General features: G+C 38.7%; 1 protein-coding gene across 6 annotated transcripts in view; it reads left to right on the forward strand.

The window, feature by feature from the left end:
- Window positions 1–23,025, forward strand: part of LOC140727954 (zinc finger CCCH domain-containing protein 13-like) — a 119,145-nt gene extending 96,120 nt beyond the window's left edge. For 5 of the 6 annotated variants that reach the window (XM_073045961.1, XM_073045963.1, XM_073045964.1 and 2 more), the window contains 3 exons: window positions 2,501–2,701; window positions 18,663–18,826; window positions 22,586–23,025. In XM_073045961.1, coding sequence (XP_072902062.1) covers window positions 2,501–2,701; window positions 18,663–18,826; window positions 22,586–22,756 — 536 coding nt within the window. In that variant the 3' untranslated portion in view covers window positions 22,757–23,025. Of the gene's footprint in view, window positions 1–2,500; window positions 2,702–11,013; window positions 11,124–18,662; window positions 18,827–22,585 lie in introns of all 6 variants that reach the window. The other variant, XR_012098975.1, reaches the window with a different exon arrangement.
- The last annotated feature ends 911 nt before the right edge of the window (window positions 23,026–23,936 follow it).

The following is a 23,936-nucleotide window of genomic DNA, read 5'->3' on the forward strand; positions in this document are numbered from 1 at the left end:
ATATCTTTGCAAACACAGCTTTATTTTTGAGTTATCTTCTTTATTGCCAGCTGTAAAATTAATGTAAACAGGAGCTTCCATGACATTGAAAAGGATTTTAGGAAATAACTATCTTGCAAATTTGTAATCATTCTTCAGTTGAAGGTAGTATTTTAACTAAGAATTAGCAATATTACCAGCAATATTAATAGGAAAATCTATTTAAGTTGTAGATTCGAGTTTATATTCATGAACAGGGTTTGCTATATATTTATTATATATAGCCGTGGATGAACCAGGAGGTACATTGTCTGCTGAAGGCTAGATCTGTGGCATTCATGTCTGGTGACCCAGACCTGTACCAAAAAACCAGGTATGATTTGCGGAAGGCTATTTCTAGGGCGAAGAGACAATTTTGAATGAAGTTGGAGGCGACATCAGATGTACGACAACTCTGGCAGGGTTTGCAAGACATTATAGTACTTACTACAAAGCAAAACCCAATAGTGTGAATGGAAGCGATGCTTCACTACCAGATTAACTCAGTGCCTTCTATGCCTGCTTTGAAAGGGAGAATATAACTACAGCTGTGAAGATCTCTGACTCAGAGGCTGATGTTAGGCTGTCTTTAAAGATGAACCCTCGCAAGACGGAAGATCTGATTACAGATGGCCCCCATTTTTCGAACGTTCACTTTATGACAGCTCGCTGTTACAAAAGACCTACATTAGTACTTGTTTTCACTAACCAAAGAGGATTTTTGCTTTTACGAGAAAAAGACGCCCGCTTTATACGTGTGTTTACCCCAAGAAAGACTACCATGACCATGAAGCCTTGTGCGGGCAGTTGTGTGCGTATGCGTGATTTTTTTTTCTCCAGATCAATTTTGGCTCGCTTTCCAATTTTGATCAGTGAAACTACACCGTACATACAATATTTCTACTTTATATAGGCTGTATATTTATCATATCATTCCTGCTTTATGTTCGTGTTAGTTTAGGTTTTATGTGTTATTTGGTTTGGTTTGGTAGGTTATTTTTTGGGTCTGGGAACGCTCAAAAATTTTCCTATATAAATTAATGGTAATTGCTTCTTCGCTTTACAACATTTCGGTTTACAAACGGTTTCATAGGAACGCTCTACCTTCAGATTGCAGGGGAAACCTGTACCAACCAACTGGTGGGAGTATTTAAGGACATTTTCAACCTCTCACTGCTATGGGCAGAAGTTCCCACTTGCTTCAAAAAGGCAACAATAATACCAGTGCCTAAGAAGAATAATGTAAACTGCCTTAATGACTATTGCCCAGTAGCACTCACATCTACAGTGATGAAATGCTTTGAGGGGTTGGTCATGACTAGACTGAACTCCTGCCTCAGCAAGGACCTGGACCCATTGCAATTTGCCTATCGCTACAATAGGTCAATGGCCAATGCAATCTCAATAGCTCTTCACATGGCTTTAGACCACCTGGACAACACAAACACCTATGTCAGGAGGCTGTTCGTTGACTATAGCTCAGCATTTAATGCCGTCATTTCCGCAATCCAGATTGAGAAGTTATAGAACCTGGGCCTCAGAAGGGTAAGACGAAGGAACACATACCAATCCTCACAGAGGAATCAGAAGTGGAGAGAGTGAGCAGTTTCAAGTCCTGGGTGGCAAGATCTCTGAGGACCTAACCTGGTCCCAACATATCAATGCAGTTTTAAAGAAGGCAAGACAGCAACTGTACTTCATTAGGAGTTTGAAGAGATTTGGTAGCTCAAAAAATACACTCAAAAACTTCTATAGATGTACCGGGGCTGTATCACTGTCTGGTATTGGGGTGGGGGGGAGGGGAGAGGCTACTGCACGAGACCGAAAGAAGCTGCTGAGGGTTATAAATTTAGTCGGCTCCATCTTGAGTACTAGCCTACAAAGTACCCAGGACATCTTCAAGGAGTGGTGTCTCAGAAAGCCAGCGTCCATTATTAAGGGCCTCCAGCACCCAGGGCATGCCCTTTTCTCACTGTTCAGGTAGGAAGTACAGAAGCCTGAAGGCACACAGTCAGCGATTCAGGAACAGCTTCTTCCCATCTGCCATCTGATTCCTAAATGTACATTGAACCCTTGAACACTACCTCACGTTTTTAATATATACATATTGTTTGTATTTTTTGCACAACTTTTAATGTATTCAATATATGTATAATGTAATTGATTTACTTATTTATTATTTTCTTTTATATTGTGTAATACATTGAACTGCTGCTGCTAAGTTAACTAATTTCATGACACATGCTGGTGATAATAAACCTGATTCTGATTCTATTTGAATGGTGTGTTTTAGAACAGATGACTCAGAATTTTTCTCTAGTCTTATAAAACTCTGTGTAAAGTGATTTCTGAGACATGAGAAAGTCAGTTGAGTGAGGCTCCTCAATCTCCACTTTAAGAACATGTTCCTTTCGGAGGATTTTATCATCCAGTTCAAAACGGAAATTTGGGTATTAAACTAAAGAAAAATCTTATCCTGCAGATCCCATGGATGTGATTGATGTCGATTGGTCAAGTCTGTTACCCAAGCAACCCAAAGAGCCAAAGGAGCCAGGAGCTGCTTTGTTAAAATTCACTCCTGGTGCAATCCTGTTACGAGCTGGAATATCCAAGCGTTTGGCTGGCGCAGAATTGTTTGCCAAGGTCAATGAAACTTGTCGGGCAGCTATCAACAACTCTAAAGGTATGTCACCCCATTGCTAGTGCTTTGCTGGTGCTGTAATGTAGTCCTGATAGAAGAAATGATCTGAGTAGTGGAAGATTTAACTTTAGATGTTTTTTTTTTGGAGATCTCTATGGAAAAACATGGTACTGTAGTGTTGAAAATTCACAATCCAAAGTGGATCTTCATTGTGCGGATTTTTGGATTTTTTTTTGTATATTTTTTTATTGAAGTTCATCATCAAACAAACATTTCCATAAGATGTATTTCAGAATGCTATTTGGGAAATTCTACCCTTGAATTTTTGGTGGCTTTTCATATGAGCTAGCACCTTTTACCATTGTAAAACTTCCTCAAGTAACATCAAAATTCAGTTCCCAACATTTTTTTTACAATCTGATTTTCAACTGCATTGATTTGAAAATATGACAGTTCTTACTAACTCACAATACCCAGGCTTTACTAACCTTTCTTCCCCTGAAACACTGCTGTTTAATGGGCCAACACTCAAACTGCATTTATTGCCCTCATTCAGATCCTGCAATACCAGCTGCTAGACTGCTCTCACCTTTGAAGGTCGTGGTCATTCCAGGCTGCTGCTGACCTCTGCCACATCTCACAGTTGTTACTTTTTGCTTCATTATGTAGATCACTTATAGTTAAGAGAGGAAATAATGTGTTTACTTTTCCTTCTGCCAAAGCAGATAGGAGATTTGCTAGCTTTGCAGTCTTATACCTACTGCAGGTATTCATCACTCATACAATATTATTTTTCCATCAGCCCCTCACAGAGAGAACATAGCTCTTACATGTGGTAGGTTGAAGTGCAAAGCTAAGTGCTGACAGCTCTGAGAATTTGCAATAGGCCATTACAATATCAATGAAGTGGATGCAGTGCAGTGTTAGACAGACAAACCTAACAAATCTGTTCTGGGAAAAATTCAATTGAACATAATGTTCATGGAAATTCTAAGAACAGCATTAGTCCGACACACAACTTTGCTCAAATACCATTTAAAAACAGTAAAATACTTTGAGGCCATGGTGTTTCATTAAGACGCCTACTGAAAATGGATGGTCATAATGAAGTTACAAATGTGTATCTTTTTCCAGTATTACTGTAAGTGTATGTTTAGCTACACTTTCCCCAACACTTTGTTGGATCCTGATGGTTTTGAGATCCAAAGATTCTTCAGAAGTCAAGAATGAAGCATAAATCTTGATGCTTACAATCATTAAATGTTACAAGAGCTAAGAAGGAGAGTGAAGAAGAAGCATTGCGAGACAAAGAAAAGAAAGACTAAAAGTAGTGTGGGCTTCTCATACCAGCCTTCTGATAACAGGAATTCCATTGATAATAATTAACCAGTAAGATGGCCAGATTCAAGTAATGAAATGCCCACCCCTGAAAGCAATAAGTTTCAAGAAAAATACAGAAGCAACTCTAATCACTGGAAAATTACATGTATAATAAGTGTATATAAACTACAAAATAAAATTCTAGACCCCAATCTCTCCACCTCCTTACCTTTCTGTACTCTTTAAGACATTGCTTAAACCAAGTATTTGTCCATCTATTATTTCCTTGTGTATCATGGCATTGATTTCTCTTTGCTTGCTAACTGCCTATGGAGCACCCTTGGGAATACTTTTCTTCAGTGAATATATTGTATAAATGGAAGTTGCTGGTCGCTGTCCAATAGTGAGGACATTTTATGCCAACGAAGTAGACTTTGATAAAACCACACCTGGAATACTATGTGCAGTTTTAGTTTTCATACCCAACAAAGAAGGTAATTGCTTTGGAAGAGTTTCCCTGGATTGAGTTCTGAAGCAAGGGTGTTAATTAGGAAAGATTGAGCAGAATTCACCTATGTTCTAACCTGTAATCTAGGAGACTGAGAGAGGATCTGGATACTCTCTCCACAAGGATAAATGGTGGAAATTTATAGATTAGATGTCCTTTGATTGAAGTAGGTTTTAAAGTCCATCTCAGTTCTTCAGTCTGTGTTCAACCAGCTTAATAATAACACTGGAGACACAAATGACTGCAGATGCTAGAACCTGGCGCTAAGCAGAAACTACTGGAAGCACTTGGGTTGTCAGACAGCAGCTGTGAAGACAAAGCAATGGTCAGTGTTTCAAATTGAGACCATCATTTTTTGCTTCATGGTAACACTGCAGGTGCCACAGACAATCGCAGTAGTCATCCGACAACAAGAAGAATTAAAGCCATACATGATATGTTCCAAAGGAACACTCAAGATGTGCAGTTAAACAAATCACTGAAAATTCACACAGAACCTACACAAACTATAACACCTCTTAACACTTATTCACAAGGGGAAAATGTCTGTAAGGTCAACTGGAAGTGTTATCCTTTGCAACCTAACAACCCTGATTTTCTGTATCTATAAAGTCAGAAACACTTATGATATAGTTTATATCATAAACTACTGTAATGAACTACTTTTAATACTTGGGTAGTTTTGGGCTATTGGAAAGAAAGATGCATTTATTTATTTAGGTATTTTTGTTTAATTTGGCAATTCCCTTAATGTTCTACTAAGGTTCATGAACTACATACATACATATTTTAAGTTTTTTAGAACAATCTTTAAGTTTGGCTTGTCATGTAATGAAGTGACCAAAAAGCTTTCATACAAATCATAAAGCCACCGCACACTCATTGAATATAAGCTTCAGTAAGAAAACAGTGGTAAAAGGTTTCATAACCAAATAACTAAAGCTTACAAAGAAAAAAACTTATTGAAAAATAGTTACTGTAATAACTCCATTATCAATGTAAAGAGCCTTTGACAGTGAAGCTCCAGATAACAAATTCAAACAGTAGGGTAAGGTCATATTATACTACTTCTGGGATATTACAAATGAATAAATAGACACATTTTATCTGATGGGGAATTATAGAATCATGGTCTGTATTATTTAATGTGATTTGGCCATTCTGTGTATCTTATCGAACCCTCAAAATAACATTTAATTCAGTGTCCTGCTGTCCCAGCAGTGAGCTATGCAGTTCTGCAAACAGCAGGATGAAAAATTGGTTCTGTTTATTATTCCTAATGTATGCCACCAGGAAGTGTCTTGTTCAATTAGCAATAAACTGGAAATCTGAAAAAAACCCAGGAATTTATTCATCAAGTGAAAAATCATCAGTGTAAAGGGAAACAGAGATAACATATTCTGGAGGATCTCAGCAGGTGAGGTAGCAGCTAAGGAGTGAAGTAAACAGTTGATTTTTCAGATTAAGAACCTTCATCGGGACTGAGGAATTCAGCAAGTCAGTTGTCCAGCATTTTCCCCACAAATATACTGTGGAGAGAATTCTGACAGGCTACATCACCGTCTGGTATGAGGGGCTACTGCACAAAATCAAAATAAGCTGCAGAAACACATAAAGTTAGTCAGCTCCATCATGGGTACCAGCCTCCACAGTATCCAAGACATCTTCAAGGAGCAGTGCCTTAGGAAGGCAGTGTCTATCATTAAGGATTCCCACCACCCAGGGCATGCCCTCTTCACTCTCTTACTGTCAGGAAGGAGGTGCAGAAGCCTGAAGGCACACACTCAGCAATTCAGGAACAGCTTCTTCCCCTCTGCCATCCGATTTCTAAATGGACATTGAACCCACGAACACTACCTCACTACGTTTTTTATTTTGATTATTTTGCACTACTTACTTTAACTTAACTATTTAATAGACATATATATTTAATGTAACTCAGTTTTCTCTATATTTATCGTGTATTTCATTGTACTGCTGCCATAAAGTTAACAAATTTCACGATATATGCCAGTGATATTAAATATGATATCACTGGCATGTCTGATTTTCTGTGTGATGCTCAAGATTTCCAGCATCTGCTGAATCTCTTGTGTCTCTGAGTTAGAATATCATCTGTCTTCTATGCTTCTGCTCTTATTCCCCTCCCGCTTCCTGAGCAAGGATATTCTCTTGATCCTTCTCTTCCACCCCACAAATCTCCACATTCCTGATCATCCATTGTAATATCAGTGATCATGATTCCATCCCCAGAAATGTCATTCTTTTCCCTTCCCTTTCTATATTCTGAAGGACCATTCTCTTGACAATTCCATCAACCACTCCTCGCAACACTTTCCCATTCAGCTACAAACATCCTATCTTTTACTTCACTCCTTTTCACCATCCAGAACCCAAATAATAGCTATTTACTTGCACTTCTTAAATTTAGAATCGCACTTTGGTGCTCTTGATTTGGCCTCCTATGTACTGGAAAAACCAAACACACATTGGGTGACCACTTCATGAGCAGCTGTGCTCAGTTTGAAAGAGCAGTCCTGAACTTCCAGTTCACTGACACTTAAATTCTGCATTGCACTCTCTGATCTATCTGTCGCACCCTCCACTGTTACGGAGAGGCCCAGTGTAAACTTGAGGAGCAAACCTCAGGTAACTCAAGAGTTTTCAGGTAATTGGCTTTCTCTGTATGAATCAGAATTGGGCTATTCTGCTATAGATTTTCAGGTTGTAATCTTTACTCTCTTTCTCTTTCAGCACACATAGCCTGATGTGCTGTATGTTTCACACATTACCTGAAATTCAGTTTTTACATGTCATTTTTATTTTCTACCTTCTCTCATTAACCTGCCATCCATATGGCTTCAACAATCAGTTTATCATGACCCCACACTATCAAAGATATCTATTTTGTCCTGTTTTCCTGCCCTACCCTCTCGACAACTCAAAACTTTCTCACTTTCCCAGTTCATGTGAAGGGTTTTCAACTTGAAATGTTAACTCTCTTTCCAGAAATGCTGCCTGATACACCAACTTTTCCCAGAGTTTTCTATTTATGTTCTCTCAGTTATGTCCATTCATGAAATTACCTTTAGCCTTCATAATTTAAAAGCATTTGCAATTAAACAACAATAGATAGGTAGGGTAGGCCTCCGTTAGTCTCGATAGACCATGGAATTGTGCCTTGGAAAGTTGACCAGGCTGCAAGTTTCCCCTCTCCATGCCACTGATGTTGTCCAAGGGAAGGGCATTAGGACCCATACAGCTTGGCCCCAGTGTCGTCGCAGAGCAATGTGAGGTTAAGTGCCTTGCTCAAGGACACACACAGCCTCAGCCAAGGCTCAAACTAGCGACCTTCAAATCACTAGACGAACACCTTAACTGCTTGGCCATGCGCCAACACTAAACAACAATAAGCTACAATGGAAACTAGTGGTAGATTGGAGGACCTTTCAGAATCTCAATTGTCATAATTAGGTCACTCCTCATGTTTGTAAACCCCAAAGAATACAGACCCAACCGATTTAGTCTCTCTTGAAAGGCAAATTTCCCAGAGATCAAGGACGTAACAAGCAAAAGTCAACAGGGGGAAGCCTGTGGATAAAGTGCATTTGGGTTTCCAGCAGGTACTCAACAAGCTGTACAATGCACAAGATAATAGCTCGTGCTCTCAGAGGAAGTGTCTTAAGCAGTATTTAGAACATGGTCACCATGTACACTTGAAATTTGCTGAATATAACTGATGGAGTGCCCCAAGGATTGGTTCTGCACCCTCAATTATTTCCTATTTATGTTAATCATCTGGAGAAGGAAGTAAAGTTAAGATATCCAAGTTTGACAATGACGTGAAAGTAGATGATAAGGCTTATTGTGATGACGATTTCTGCAGTCTGCAACAGGATGCAGAAGGGTTGAGTAGGTGGGCAAAAAATTGACAAATGCATTTTGATAAGATTATTCTAAGATGGCTTACTACCTAATGGAAAAAGTGAGATACAGAGATTTTTGTGCATAGATTGTAAAATGTTAGTAGGCAGGTGCAGGAAATACAAAGGCACATAGCAAGTTGACCTTTATTGCAAGAGGGTTGGAATTTGGAAATGTGGAAGTGCTGTTACAGTTTGACAGGGCAGTTACTAATTATGCCTCACCTAAACTACTGTTCACAGTTTTGCCCTTTTTGTTGGAAAGGATATATTAGCAATGAAAGCAGTCCAAAAGAGATTGGCTAGGTGAATAAGAGTTATCCAAACCAGCTAAAGAAATTCCATCTTTATTTTGGAGTATAGAAGAATGAGGAGTTTTTTTTAATGTATAAAATGCTAAAAGAGCGTAAAGGGGTAGATCTTGAGATTTTCTAGTCATGGGGGCATGTTGATCTGAAACTGAAGGTTCATAGAAACCCTTTCTTGGAAAGGTCAAATTTAATGTCAGAGAAATGTATACAATATACATCCTGAAATGCTTTTTCTTCACAAACATCCACGAAAACAGAGAAGTGCCCCAAAGAATGAACGACAGTTAAATGTGAAAACCCCAAAGTACCCCCCAGATCCCCCCCTCCCGCCTGTAAGCAGCAGCAAGCAACAATCTCCCCTCCCCATACCAGCAAAAAAAAAACGCGCATCGGTACCATCACTGAGCCCAAGCATGTGCTAAGCAATAGCAAAGACACAGACCAAAGTTACCCCAAAGGTTTTGCATTTCATCTGAAATTCGACAAACCACAGGTTCTCTCTCTCTCTCTCTGGCAACAGGGAGGGAGGTGACTGCCATTTTCACAGCGAGTGGGAGACATAACAACAACCCGCTGGTTTACAATGTTAAGAGTCCATTTAGTTGCTTTTTTCAAGCTCTGTGTCCAAAGATCGCAAAGACCTCAGGTTTGTGAATCATTGGAATTCCCACCACTGGAGGCTGGATTATTGAAGATATTTATGGAAGAGGTGAATGATTTTTTAAAAAGGTCAGGTAATTGAGGGCTATGGAAAACTGACCCAAAACAGATGAATCCCAGGGTAGATCTGCCATGCTCATAATAAATGACAGGGAGACAGAGGACAAAGTGGCCTAGTTCAGCTCTTATCTTCTTACAGAATGTCTTCAAACACTTCATTTCCACTTTGCCCATGAAATCCCGTCAAATCATTTTAAATAAATGTACAAAGCATGAGAGTGCAGTCTTTATCTTGTGTGATATCTGTGTAGAGTTTGTATGTTTTCCTTGTGTCCTCTGATATCCTAAAGATATGTTGGTTGGTAGTTTAATCAACCTCTGTAAATTATTTCTAATGTGCTTGGCCGGTGGGAAAATCAGTATTGGAATTAGTATGGAGTTGATCTGCATGTAAGCAGAATAGATGACAGACAAATAACGGGGAGAATGAATTGATGAAGAGTTGACTTATACTGGAAGGGATGAATGGCCTCCTCAACACTAAGATTATATATTTCAGAATGAAATATTTCATCACATAGGTTGAGTAAACTAAAATTTTGCATCATGCAGAACTTCATGTCTGAGCCCTTGTTTGTAGTATGTATCCTCTGCAATTTTCTTCTTGCTGCATATTCTTAACAGGCATGTGTACCTGTTTCATATAGAGATTTATGATAACAGAATGCCTTGGCCATGTATACAGTATATTTCTTCAAATTGGAAGAAACTGAAGTTTCTACAGCACAGAATTAAACGTGTTAGTGTCTAATGGGTTTAGACTTTAAGATATAGGAACAGAATTAGGCTATTGGCCCATCAAATCCACTCCACCATTCAAACATGGCTGACTTATTTTCCCTCTCAACCCCATTCTTCAGTCTTCTCCCCATGACCTTTGTAGCTCTTACTAATCAAGAACCTATCAACATCAGCTTTAAATACCCTGTGACTTGGACTTCCCAGCTGTCCGTGCAATGAATTCTACAGATTCACCTAAAGAAATACCTCTTTATCTCTGTTGTGAAGAGACGTATTCTGAGGCTGTACCCTCAAGTCCTAGACTCTCCCGCTATTAGAAGTACCCTCTCAATGTCCACTCTATCTAGGCCGTTTAATATTCAGTAGGTTTTAAAGAGATCCTCCTTTGTTCTTCTAAGCTCCTAAAGCAGGCCTAGAGCCATCAAATGCTTCTTAAACATTAACCCTTTAATTCCTGGGATCACTCTTGTAAGCCTCCTCTGGATCCCCATGAATGCAAGTGCATTCTTCCTTAGATATGGGGTCCAAAACTGCTGACAATAATACATTTGCCTAATAAAGCCTCAGCATTACATCCTTGCTTTTATATTCTATTCCTCTCTAAATGAGTGCCAGCATTGCATTTGCTTTCTTTATTACTGACTCAACCTGCAAGTTAACCTTTAGGGAATCCTGCACTAAGACTCCCGAGTCCCTTTGCACCTCCGACTTCTGAATTTATTCTACACCTTTATTGCTTCTACCAAAGTTCATGACCACATACTTCCCTACTCTGTATTCCATCTGCCAGTTCTTTGACTGTTTTCCTAATCTGTCCATTTTATTCTGCAGACTCCCTGCTTCCTCAATACTACTTGTCCGCTTCACCTATCTTTGTATCGTCCACAAACTTGGCCACAAAGCCATCAGTTTCATCATCCAGATCATTAACGTTTAACATGGTAAGTAGCAGACCCAGCCTTGACCTCTGCAGAACACCATTAGTCTCCGACAGCCAATCAGAAAAGGCCCGCTTTACTCCCATTGGCCTTTTGCCAATTAGCCAATCTTCTATCCATGTCAATATCTTTCCTTTAATACTATCGGCTTTTATCTAGTTTAGCAAGCTCACGTATGGCACCTTGTCAAAACCTTCTAAAAGTCTAAGTAAACAATATCCACTGACTCTTCTTTGTCTATCCTGTCTGTTACATCCTCAAAGAATTTCAGCAGATTTGTCAGGCAAAATTTCCCCTTAAGGAAACCATGCTGACTTCAGCCTATTTTATTGTGTGTCTCTATGTACCCTGAAACCTCATCCTTAATAATAAACTCTTAATTCCTTGCCAATCACTGTAGTCAGGCTATCTGGCCTATAATTTCTTGTCTTTTGCCTCAGTCCCTTCTCAGAGTGGATTGGAGCAATTCTCCCCAGTCCTCTGAAACCATTCCAGAATCAAATTATTCTTGCAAACGTGAGGAAGTCCTGATGAAGGGTCTCAGCCCGAAACGTTGGCAATGTTTCTTCCTATAGATGCTGCCTGGCCTGCTGCGTTCCACCAGCATTTTGTGTGTGTTGATCAAATTATTCTTACTACTAATGTCTCCAGTCTCTTCATCTATCTCTTTCAGAACTCTGGGGTGTAGTACATCTGTCCAAATGACTTGTCTACCTTCAGAACTTTCAGCCTCCCTAGCAATTTCTCCTTAGTAATAGTAACTACAGTCACTCTCTCCCTTGACTCTCAAATTTCTGGCATGTTGCTGGTGTCTTCCGCAGTGAAGATTAGCGCAAAATACTGATTTGGTTCATCTGCTGTTTCTTTGTTCCTCATCACTACCTCTCCAGCATCATTTTCCAGAGGTTTGATATCCACTCTTGCCTCTCTTTTACTCTTTATATTTCTGAAATTAATAGCTTTGGTATTCTCTTTCATATTATTAGCTAGTTTGCCTTCATATTTCATCTTTTCCTCTCCTTTTTGCTTTTTTAGTTGCCTTCTGACAGACTAAAAGTTTCCCAATCCTCTAGCTTCCCACTATTTTTTGCTATTTTGTATGTACCCTCTTTTGCTTTTATGCTGTCTTTGGTTTCTTCTTTGGAATGAACTGATCCTCAATTTCTGAATTACTCACAGAAGCTCCAGCCATTGCTGCTCTACTGTCATCACTGGTAACGTCCCCTTCCAATCAACATTGGCCAGCTCCTCGATAGTCACCTTTACTCAACTGTGTTATAGATACATCCAATGTTTACATACTACCACAATAGCATAACAGTTAGCACGACACAGCTCAGGGTGTTCAGGAATTTTGAGTTCAATTCCAGCATCATTCTGTGAGGGGTCTCTGTACGTCCTCCCTGTGGAATGTGTGGGTTTTCCCTGGGAGCTTCAGTTTCCTCCCACAGTCCAAAGACATACCAGGTAGGATAATTAATTATTGTAAGTTGTCCCATGATTAGGTTAGAGTTAATTGGGGTGGTGGAATTGCTGGAGTGGTGTAGCTCAAAGAGCCTGAAGGGCCTAATCTGTGCTGTATTGCTAAGTAAATAAATTTTAGCTGCTTCCTCTTAAACTGCAGGGTAAATTCTATCAAATTACGATCACCTCTTCCTAAGGGTTCCTTTACCTTAAGCTCCCAAATCAAATTTAGTGCATTGCACAATACCAGATCGAGAAAACGAGTTTCTACAGATGTTTGAAATCTAGAGTAGCACAAAAAAAATGCTGGAGGAACTCAGCAGATCTGGAAGCATCTGTGGAGGGGAATAAACAATCAATGCTTTGGTTCGCAACCCTTCAACAGGACTCCTAGAACCTTCATCAGATCCTTTACAGGATTTTTTATTCCTCTGCTTAAATGCTGCCTGACCTGCAGAATTCCTCCAGCATTATGTGTGTTACACCAGATCCAAAATTGCCTTTTCCGTAGTGGGCTCGACTACAGGCTGCTTGGAAAAGCTATTCTATAAATTCCTCTTCTTGGGATCCAGTACCCACCTGATTTTACCAAAAAACTACATCCTAAAATCCCCGCTACCCCATGACCATTGTAACATTCACTTTTCTATCTCCTTTTGTAATTTGTACCCCACATTCTAACTACTATTCAGAGGATTGTATACAAGTCCCAGCAAGGTCATTTTACCCTTTCATTTTCTTAACTCTACCGACAATGATTTTGCATTTTCTGATCTTACATCCCTTCTTTCTAAAGATATAATTTCAATTTTTACCAATAAGTACCCTACCCCCTCTGCCTAACTGACTCATTTCAATACAATCTGTATCTTTTGGGTGTTCAGCTCCCAGCAGTGACAGTCTTTCAACTACAACTCTGCAATTCCCATAAGTTTATACCAACATCAGCATTACTGTGAGAAGAGAGTTTGGAACATAAAAGTTGGCTTTAGAATTTTTTTCCTCATTTGGCTATGTCATTCAAAGTTAGATTGAGTAAATTAATAGTCTTTTGTAGATTTGCATATTTTGACTAGTTACTAGTAGTTGCTTACCCATTGGGTGAAAATGGAAAAATTATTTTCCATTTTTTAAAAAAAAAGTAATTTCTAGGGGTAAAAGGATTAACGTGAGTTTATGCATTTTCAAGACATTAGGATACGTAAGTCATCTGTACTGTTTTGGTTGTCACAATTTCCTTAAAAATATTAATATCTTAGTGCGAAATGATTGACAAAATACTGATCTCTGTGGATATCTATCATGAGAAGGATTTGATAGTGTGAGGTTTTACAGTCATAAATCTGTTTTCCTCACACTATCCATATTTAGCTTCTGACATAGCTATAGATTGCTGCTGTTAATACTGATACTGCCTCCTTCTCTAAGATTACCTTACAGCAGAATTTAAGAGAATAAACCATTGCTTGTCCACAGCAAACTACTTTTGCCACCTTCTAAGAATCCTTTTGTTCAGAATAAGCAATTAATTCTTTGCGTGTGAATGGTACAGTTATGTCTTGGTGTACTCACTACTGTTTTGATTGTTAATAGCAGAGGACCGAAAATGTACCAGTGACCCCTGTATTACAGGGAGGTTATGTTCCTCGAAAACTGCCGTTTTCTGTAAAAAGAAGCCCTGTTTCCCATTGAATTCCATGTTTGCAGTAGAGATGAATTCCTATGAAATGTTTTTCTCTCAAAAGTCCTGATAGTACTAGAAACTGATGGTGTGACAGATAAAGAGAAAGGAAAAATAGGCCTACCATGCAACAAGTTTCAACAAGTGCAAGCTGAAACAAAGATAGAATCTGTTGTTTCTTTCACATCTTGTTTGTTTATTTAATTTTCTCACTAGTTCTATAAAAGCAAATTTTATTCCATATCTAAGATTTTTAGGTGTGTTTTGTGAGTTCCATAAGGGTGAATTTCTGTAACCCTGACACGGGTCATCTGTATGTGAATTTGTTTTGTTTGTTTTAGAATGGTAATTACTACAATAATGACTATGCCTGCCTTAAATAGCTTGTTTAGCATTAATAATGTTCCCCAGAGATAGAATCAATAAATCAAAAGGACACCAAACTAGAATTATAGGCAGTTGGTGGTATAGAATGCTTGTAGAACAACAGTGAATAATGTTGATGAATGACATCCTTGACAGAGAAGAATTTTAAAGGTATAATTGGGGAATGTAGTGAGGAGAACAGAGCAATGATAAGAGGGATAGTGGGTTGCGTCTTTTTTATTTATTAATCTTCTGGGCATTGCTGCCAACGTCACCATTTATTGCTCTTGAGGAAGTAATGTTGAGCTGCTACCTTGAACTATTACACCTTTGGTGTTCTTGAGTGGGGAGTTTCAGGATTTAGACCTAGTGTTGATGCAGACATAGTATGAATTAGGCAAGAGGATTATGCCCTAGTAACAGAGTGTATGGTCAAGAAGTGTGGATAAAGAGAGGTATTGTGTGCATGTTCAGCATTGGGGAAATGGAGGGCAAAAGAAGACGCATTTTTAGATTTAGAGTAGGTTACAGAAGTCAAGGGTAACAAAGGCATGAAGAAATTATGTTATTTCATTTGAAGTTTCTGGGGACTAGGAGTCTGTCCAGGTTCGGAAGGCTTGGGTGATATCCAAGTAGATTTTGGAATTTACAGTAGATTTTTGTAAAAGCCCAAAGGATATAAGATTAAGTTACCCATCTGAAAACATTGGCACATTTATATCTGGAGGTGGCTGGCAGTATAATTAAAGGTTTCAGCAGTTGGAAAGGCTGCAGTCAGCATTGCTTCAGAGGTGAAAAAAGACAATAATATCAAGTTTGCAAGAAGTGTGGGCGTCTGAGACCAGCGATAAGTTGGAAGGCATGGCATTTTATGAAGAGAAATAGATCTTGTGGTAGGACTAAAAAAGTATTTTTCTCTTGTAAAGATAGGATGCTACTTGAAAGTGCCAAATTTTTAAGAAAACATTTAAGAGCACATGATGCCTCTTCCAGTAAAGACATTTAGACTGTCTGAATGCACAAATTGAAGTCAATTAACTGTAACTGAATACAGGTGTCACCCGCTTTACGAATGTTCGCTTTACGTCGCTTCACTTTTACAAAAGACCTACATTAGTAACCTGTTTTTGCGTTACAAAGAGGATTTCTGCTTTTATGAAAATTTTTCCCATATAAATTAATGGTTCTTCACTTTACGCCATTTCGGCTTAAGAAAGGTTTCATAGTCAAGTCAAGTTTATTGTCATTTCGACCATAAACTGCTGGTACAGTACACAGTAAAAACGAAATAACGTTCCTCCAGGACCCTGGTGCTACATGAAACAACACAAAACTGCACGAGACTACAGACCTGCACAGGACTACATAAAGTGCACAAAACAGTGCAGGGCAGTACAATAATTAATAATAGGCACAGTAGAGGACAAATTACAATATAATAATAAATGATGTAGATGTCAGTCTACGCTTTGAGTATTGAGGAATCTGATGGCCTAGAGGAAGAAACTGTTGCCCAGTCTGGTCGTGAGAGCCCGAATGCTTCAGTACCTTTTGCCAGATGGCAGGAGGGAGAAGAGTTTGTATGAGGGGTACATGGGGTCCTTCACAATGCTGTTTGCTTTGTGGGAGCAGCGTGTGGTGTAAATGTCTGTAATAGCGGGAAGGGAGACCCTGATAATCTTCTTAGCTGACCTCACTATCTGCTACAGGGTCTTGCGATCCGAGATGGTGCAATTCCCGAACCAGGCAGTGATGCAGCTGCTCAGGATGCTCTCGATACATCCTCTGTAGAATGTGGTGAGGATGGGGGGTGGGAGATGGACTTTTCTCAGCCTTTGCAGAAAGTAGAGATGCTGCTGGGCTTTCTTGGCTATGGAGCTGGTGTTGAGGGACCAGGTGAGATTCTCTGCCAGGTGAACACCAAGAAATTTGGTGCTCTTAACGATCTCAACGGAGGAGCCATCAATATTCAGCGGAGAGTGGTCACTCCATGCTCTCCTGAAGTCAGCAACCATCTCTTTTGTTCATATTCAGAGACAGGTTGTTGGCTCTGCACCAGTCTGTTAGCTGCTGCACCTCCTCTCTGTATGCTGACTCACCGTTCTTGCTGATGAGACAGCCCTGGGGGCCCCCGTGCTCAGTTTGATGGTGTTGGAGATGCTGCTCCCTATCCAGACTGACTGAGAATACTATACTTGAGATAGGAACGCTCTACCTTTGTAAAGGAGGGGGACACCTGTAGTTGTACCCTAAGCATTGCTACCTTTCTTCTTACAGGATAGAAAGCTAAAGGATAGGCTCTGTGAATTTTGAGTTACTGTGCAAGTGAATCAACTTCATGTGGGAAGCCAAATCTAAGCAATCATTACTATCTAGACTCATTTCGAAAAGATTTGCCCTGAGAATTGGTGTTATGAGTCCAGTAATGCTAAATGATATTCACGTGAAGATAAGAAAATATTCAAAATAAAAATAAACAATCAAATAAAATAAGTTCCATTATCAAAAATGATCATTTGCAACAATAGAATGACATAAAGGACTATGAAGTTAGAAGGACCAAATAAAAAATTCACACTCTTAGTTCATAGAAATGATGCAGATAAATTATTAGTATTAACAAAGTCAATATGATACATTGTATGTTTTGTTGATAAATGGATCTGAGTCTGACTTTCATAGAAGGCATGGACTATATCTGCACAGGTCTGTAATTTTGCAGTCCTTTAAATCAAATAGCCTTTCTTTTGGCCCAGTAGATTTGAAGAAAAGATCTGAATTGTGCCATAATTCCCACACTTCCCATTTTTGTAGTACTTTTCTCCAAATGCATTGATTTTGTGTATGTGTGAGAGAGGTTGAAACCATTACAATGCAGTGAACTACTGACAAATGCCTGGTTAGTTTGCCTAAGTATTGGGAACATTTTATAATATAATATTGGAAACCCATAAACATTGTGTAGGTTGGATAAAACTTTGAAATCAATTCGGTATTCTTTCAATGTTGTTGATTCATTCATGCATATTGTACATGTAAGTTAATAAAAATATTCTAATCAGATGAATATATTTTCCCCTGCTCCTCTAATAACTTCAGTTATGAAGAGGAAATAGAGATAAATATTTGATCAGGTCCACAAAGAAGAGGGAGTCTCCACTTGTACCATGTTCCTGTAATCCTAGCACGAGCACTGCAATTATTTTTGAACACTTTTAAGAAATGATGCATTATAGAATGAATTCTTCATTATTAGACCACTTATGTTATCATCACTGATTGGAAATTTTTGCTGAAACAAATTCAGTGGTAACTTACAAAGAAAAATTGGATAACTGAAAAGAAGCCAAAAAGCAAGGGTGTGGAGCTAATAGGAGAACTTCTAACAAATGGCACAGATACACTAAGCCAAATCAGAGTGTTCTATGCTGTATATTTTTAACATTCTGAAGGTATGGACTTTTATTTGCAACAATAATATGGAGATCAGCATTTTAACAAAAGTAGGATGAAAAGATCCAAGTGTTATTACTGTGATGAGCAAAGAAAGTTGAGAAGGTTATGTGTCAGAGTTGAGGGTACAAATGGACCTGCTAGCTGTGTTTTTGTGGATGTACTAGCAGGATAGATCAGGAGCAGTCAGTGGATGTGATGTATCTGGGCTTTCAGAAGGCACTTGATGCAATACTGCAAAAATATGTTTTTTCATATATAAATAGAAACCACGGGGTTAGATATGTCAACATGATTTAAGGTTTGTTTAAAGGATGACATGGAGACGAAAAATAAACAGGTCATTTTTAGGTTGAAAATAACAATATCAGGACTCCTGATGAAAGGTCTCAGCCCAAAACTTTGACTTATATTTCCTTCTATAGATGCTGCCTGACCTGTTGAGTTCCTCCAGCATTTTGTGTGCATTGTTAATAGTTTTAGCTTGTTTGTTAGCTGGCATTTCTATGAATGTTTCTGCTTTATGTATTCATAATGTAAATACAATTATCATGTGTTCTACACTTCTTTCCGTGTAGATGGAGACAACGTTTTTGAAGATGAACTTGGAGCCCTCAACATGGCTGCTATTCAGAGAAAGGAAGAGCGAGCCCATCTGCTGAGTAGTTTGGGACCCTGTTGTAAAGCACTTTGTTCTCGGAGGGATCTTGTTATCCGCAAACAGTTAGTAAGAAATGAAAAGGCAAGCACTTATTTTATTTCTTGAGTACAAATGTTTATTTTCTTCTAGATCTTTACCTAACACAGAGTACAGCCATTTGTCATTCTGTTATTATGTATTTACAATATTGAATCTTCATATAACATTGCTTCTCCATACCTTTTAATTATCACGTTCTCTCTTCCCTTTCCCACGTTTCTGTGACTCCATTTTAACTCCCTTGTATCTGCCTTTTTAGACCTAGCTACTTTTTCCAGTCTGTTATTCTCAATTCATTCAAATTTCAAATCTGTCCTATCTCCCAAGCCTTCATTTACCCATTTAAAACACTATTTCATCTCCTGAGCAATGTAAAATGTGCTGTTGAATGTCTAGTGTCATTCAAAGATGTTATATTTGAATGCATGCAGTATACGCAAAAAAGTAAATGATCTTGTAGCTCAGTTAGAAATTAGCAGGTATGACACTGTGGGAATGACAGAGTCATGGTTAAAAGATCACAGCTGGACACCTCACATCCAAAAATGCACATCTTATCAAAAGGACAGGCAAGTGGACAGAGGGGATGGAGTGGCTTTGTTGCTAAAAAGTGAAATCAAATCCTTACAAAGAAATGACTGTAGAATCAGAAGATGTAGAATCCTTGAGAGTAAAGTTAAACTGCAAGGATAAAAAGACTCTAATGAGAGTAATATGCAGCCCTTCGACAGTAGCCAGATATGGGGTACAAATTACAAAGAGAGGTGGAAAAGGCATGTAATACGGGCAAAGTTATAATGGTCATGGGAGATTTCAAGATGCACGCAAATTGGTAAAATCTTGTTGGTGCTCAATCCCAAGAGAAGAAATTTGCAGAATGCTTACGAGATGGTTTTTTAGAGGAGCTTGTGGTCGAGCCCACTAGGGATTCATTCCAAAGAAGAAGAAATGTTCTAAACAGAGGATGAGGCAACAATGGCTGACAAGGGAAGTCAAAGACAGCATTAAAGCAAATGAGATAGCAAACAATAAAGCAAAAATTAGTGGGGAGCTAAAAAATTCGGAGTCTTTTAAAAACCTAAAGCCAGAAATTTGAGAGAATCAGGAGGCAGAAGTGAGTGTATTCACTATTACTGAGGAGAAAGTGCTTGGGAACCTGAAAGGTCTGAAGGAAGATAGGTACCTGGACCAGATGGGCAACACCCCAGGGTTCTGAAAGAGGTAACTGAAGAGATTGTGGAGGCATCACTAGTCATCTTTCAAGAAACAAGAGCCCACAGTGTTACAGGAAAGGTACAAGCATACATGCATGGCTAACTGGCAGAAGGCAGTGGGAGTAAAGGGTGGCTGGCTGCCTGTGACTAGTGGTATTCTGCAGGGGTCAGTGTTGGGACTGCTAAGTTTTATGTTATATATTAATGATCTGGATGATTAAATTAATGGCTTCGTGACCAAGTTTGCCGATAATACAGAGACAGTTGAGAGGGCAAGTAGCGTTGAGGAAGCAGGAAGTCTTCAGAATAACTTGGACAGATTAGGGGAATGGTCAAAGAAGTGGCACATGGAATACAGTGTGGGGAAGTGTATGGTCATGCACTGCAGCAGAAGGAATCAAGTTGTAGACTACTTTTTAAATGGAGAGTGAATTCAGAAATTGGAAGTGTAAAGGACTTGGGACTTCTAGTACGGGATTCCCTAAAGGTTAATTTGCAGGTTTGAGTTGGTAGTAAGGAAGGCAAATGCAATGTTAGCATTCATTTTGAGAGGACTTGAATATATAAAAGACAGAATGTAATGCTGAAGCTTTATAAGACACTGGGCAGACCACCATTTGAAAATTTGTGAGCAGTTTTGGGCCCAATATCTAAGGAAGGATGTGCTGGCATTGGAGAGGGTCCAAAGAAGGTTTGCGAGAATTGTCCCAGGAATGAGGGGTATCTCATTGAAACCCGTCCAATATTGAAAGGCCTAGATAGGGAGGACATTGAGAGGATGATGATAATAATGGGGAGTATCTAGGGCCAGTGGTACAGCCTCAGAATAGAAGGATGTCTCTTTAGAACAGTTAACTCTGGAGGCAAAGCAATTGGATACATTTAAAGCGTATGTTGATAGATTCTTGATTAGTAAGGGCAACAGAGATTTCAGGCAGAATGGCATTGAGAGCGAGAATAAATAAACCATGGTCAAATGGTGGAGTAGACTCAACGGGCTACTCTACAATGGCTGCTCCTGTGTCTAAAGACATTAAATTTGATTGCAAGCATCTGACACATTTCTTCACTGTTTTATTCCTAGGCATGTGTTTGCCTTGGGACGTACAATATCGATGTGTTGTGTTCCAAGTCCTAAATACCAAAATTCCAGTACAAAAATTATATCAAAGTAGAAGCCTTTACTGCCCCTTGTTTGCAATTGATTATTCATAATACCTCTGTTTCCTCCTCTTCTCAATGATCAAGCTTTTGATTGCTCTGTGGAACCAGTAGGTTTGCTAAATGATATCACCTTTCCAATAAATGAAATGAAAATCTGCTATCATATATGATTTACATAAAAGTGCCAATTTTCCTGTGAAGCCAACAAAGATGGGACTTTTTGCTTTGAAAGCACAGGCTACTTCCAACTACTTAAAAAGAGCTGCCGGTGATATCAAATAGAGGTGTGATCAGGACCGTAACTGTGGAGGCTGTCCCTAGGGAGTCTGTCACTGTTGCCAATTTTTAAACATTTGGGAATTTGAGTGTGTGGGTCTGTTTCTGTTCAGATTCAGACGTAATTATTGTATGTACATTGAAACATACAGGGAAATGTGTCTCTTGCATGAACAAACAACACCTAAGGATGTGCTGGGAATAGCCTGCAAATGTCACCACACATTCCAGTGCTAACATAGCACGCCCACAAGACTAGGATCTAGTACAGCTAAGTATTGGTCTGTCACTTTAGATTCATGGAGTTAAACTGCACAGAAGCAGGCCCTTCAGCTTGTGTTGACAATCAGATGTCCATTTATATTCATCTTGTTTACCAGCACTTAGTTTCTTGCCTTCTATGCTTTATAATCCAAATACTCAACCAAATATATGTCTCTCATTTTCTCAGACACTGCATTCTAGTTGCAACCACCTGAATAAAAAAAACTGTCGCCACATCTCTTCTAACCTTGTAATTCCTCACCTTGAACCACTTCCCTTTAGTTTTAAGCATCTCTAAAACCTCCATCATAATTTTATGATCCCATGTTAGTTACTTTCTCACTCTCCTCTGTTTCAAAGAAAACAACATCAACTTATCCTGTCTCTTAACTGAAATGTTCCATCCAAGCTAACATCCTGGTTAATCTCCTCTGCACCCTCTCAAGTACATCCCTGTTTTTCCTATAGTGTAGGGACTATATCTTCCATTGCCTCCCCCAATTTATCAGCCTGTAAATAACATTCTGTAAACTAAGTCTATCTTCCTATCTGCACACCACTAATGTCTGTGTCATTTCATAAACGCAGTGTTCTGTGCTTTGAGTATAATTCTGTCACTGTATTTCTATGTGATACAATACTGGTAGGCACGTCTGTCATTTGTTTAACTCCAGGATACATCTATATTCAACCAACTACATCTCTGAAGCACTCTGCACTGTGTCAATATGCTCCTCGAAGAGACCCTTTACAGCAGTGTTCACCAACAAATCTGTGTTATAAATTGACCATTTGTGAGATTTACAAGAGAACTTTTTTTTAATATTGATGGCAAATCTGGCTATTAATGGTGGAATGTACATTTTTGTTTTTTTTTTATCAGGGTGCAACCAAGCATATGTATACAAATCAACCAGTTGTGGACAACGATCTTCTAAGATCAAGTCTTCGGTTATTCAAACGCAAAGCACTATGTCATGGTCCCATACAGGAAAAAAGTGATGACAGTAAGATTTTGCGACCTAAAGTTAAACAGGAAGTTTGTGTTTCATAACTTTTGCAGCATCATGGATTAATTTTGACTTTGATATTGGAGAATCTGTATCTAAGGAACTGGATCCCACACCTGAATATTTGGAAGAATGTCATTTGTTTATTGACAAACCTAATATTGGACCTGGAATGGTCAAACTTAATTTTTCAGCTTTCAAGACTATTCGTTTTAGGAATTTAAATACTGTTCTATGTACTGGATAAGTGAATATATCATTTTTTGAAGTACAGATTTGAAATCTTTAATAAAAGTCTCAGCTTTGTTTTAAAGTGTCTTTTAATTATATGTAAAAGGAAATATTTAATAGGACTTGTAGGTGATTACAGTTTAATGATTGCTGTTGTCATACTCTGCAAAATCACTTTCAGTCCGATACCAACTGGGATTTGGCATCCAGAAACTTTGAAGCTATCAAGTGCGCTGATCAGACATTCAGACTGAAAAGCAGGAAGTAGGAAGCACTTACTAGCTGTTCCCAAGATTGACGTCTTCCTATCCAGTCCTGAGGAAAGGTCTTGACTGGAAACCTCGACTGCTTATTTCCTTCCGTAGATTCTGCCTGACTTGCTAGTTCCTTCAGCATTTTGTGTGTGTTGCTGTGGATTTCCAGCATCTGCAGAATTGCTTGTGTTTAGTTATTAATTTTATAAAAGGTGAAATAGTGAATGGGGCATGCAGAATTATTCTGAGTTATGATCACCAAACTGTTAAAATGTTTTATTTTATTTAATAACTCTATGAACTAGAGGAATGGCATTCCACACACAAAATTAGTTTCTCCCAGGCATCCAGCTAATCCTGTAATTGTGACCTGTTATATTACTAAAAAATACATTTTTGCACTTCATTCAATAAAACACTGCATTTTCATTATTTTGTTTTAAAGACAGAACAGTTTCTAAAATGAAGATGATGAGAATGTAATGATTGTGTTGGGTGCCCCAGCTTAGATACTAACATTGGCTCTTGTGGAGGAGCAGGGTGTCATTGACAGAAACTTCCTCATTTAGTTGCATATGTACAGATGCTGGAAGTTAATGTCATAGGAATGGCAAGTTTTCCATCATTACAATCTTAAATTTCAAGCCAGTAAAATTGTTGTTTTTCAGCATCATAATGTTGGGTCCTGATGCTTTTGCGATCCAAAGGTTCTTCAGAGTTTAAGAATGAGACATAAAAC

Source organism: Hemitrygon akajei, chromosome 5 (assembly GCF_048418815.1).
Source record: "Hemitrygon akajei chromosome 5, sHemAka1.3, whole genome shotgun sequence".
In the NCBI taxonomy this organism is placed as follows: domain Eukaryota; kingdom Metazoa; phylum Chordata; class Chondrichthyes; order Myliobatiformes; family Dasyatidae; genus Hemitrygon; species Hemitrygon akajei.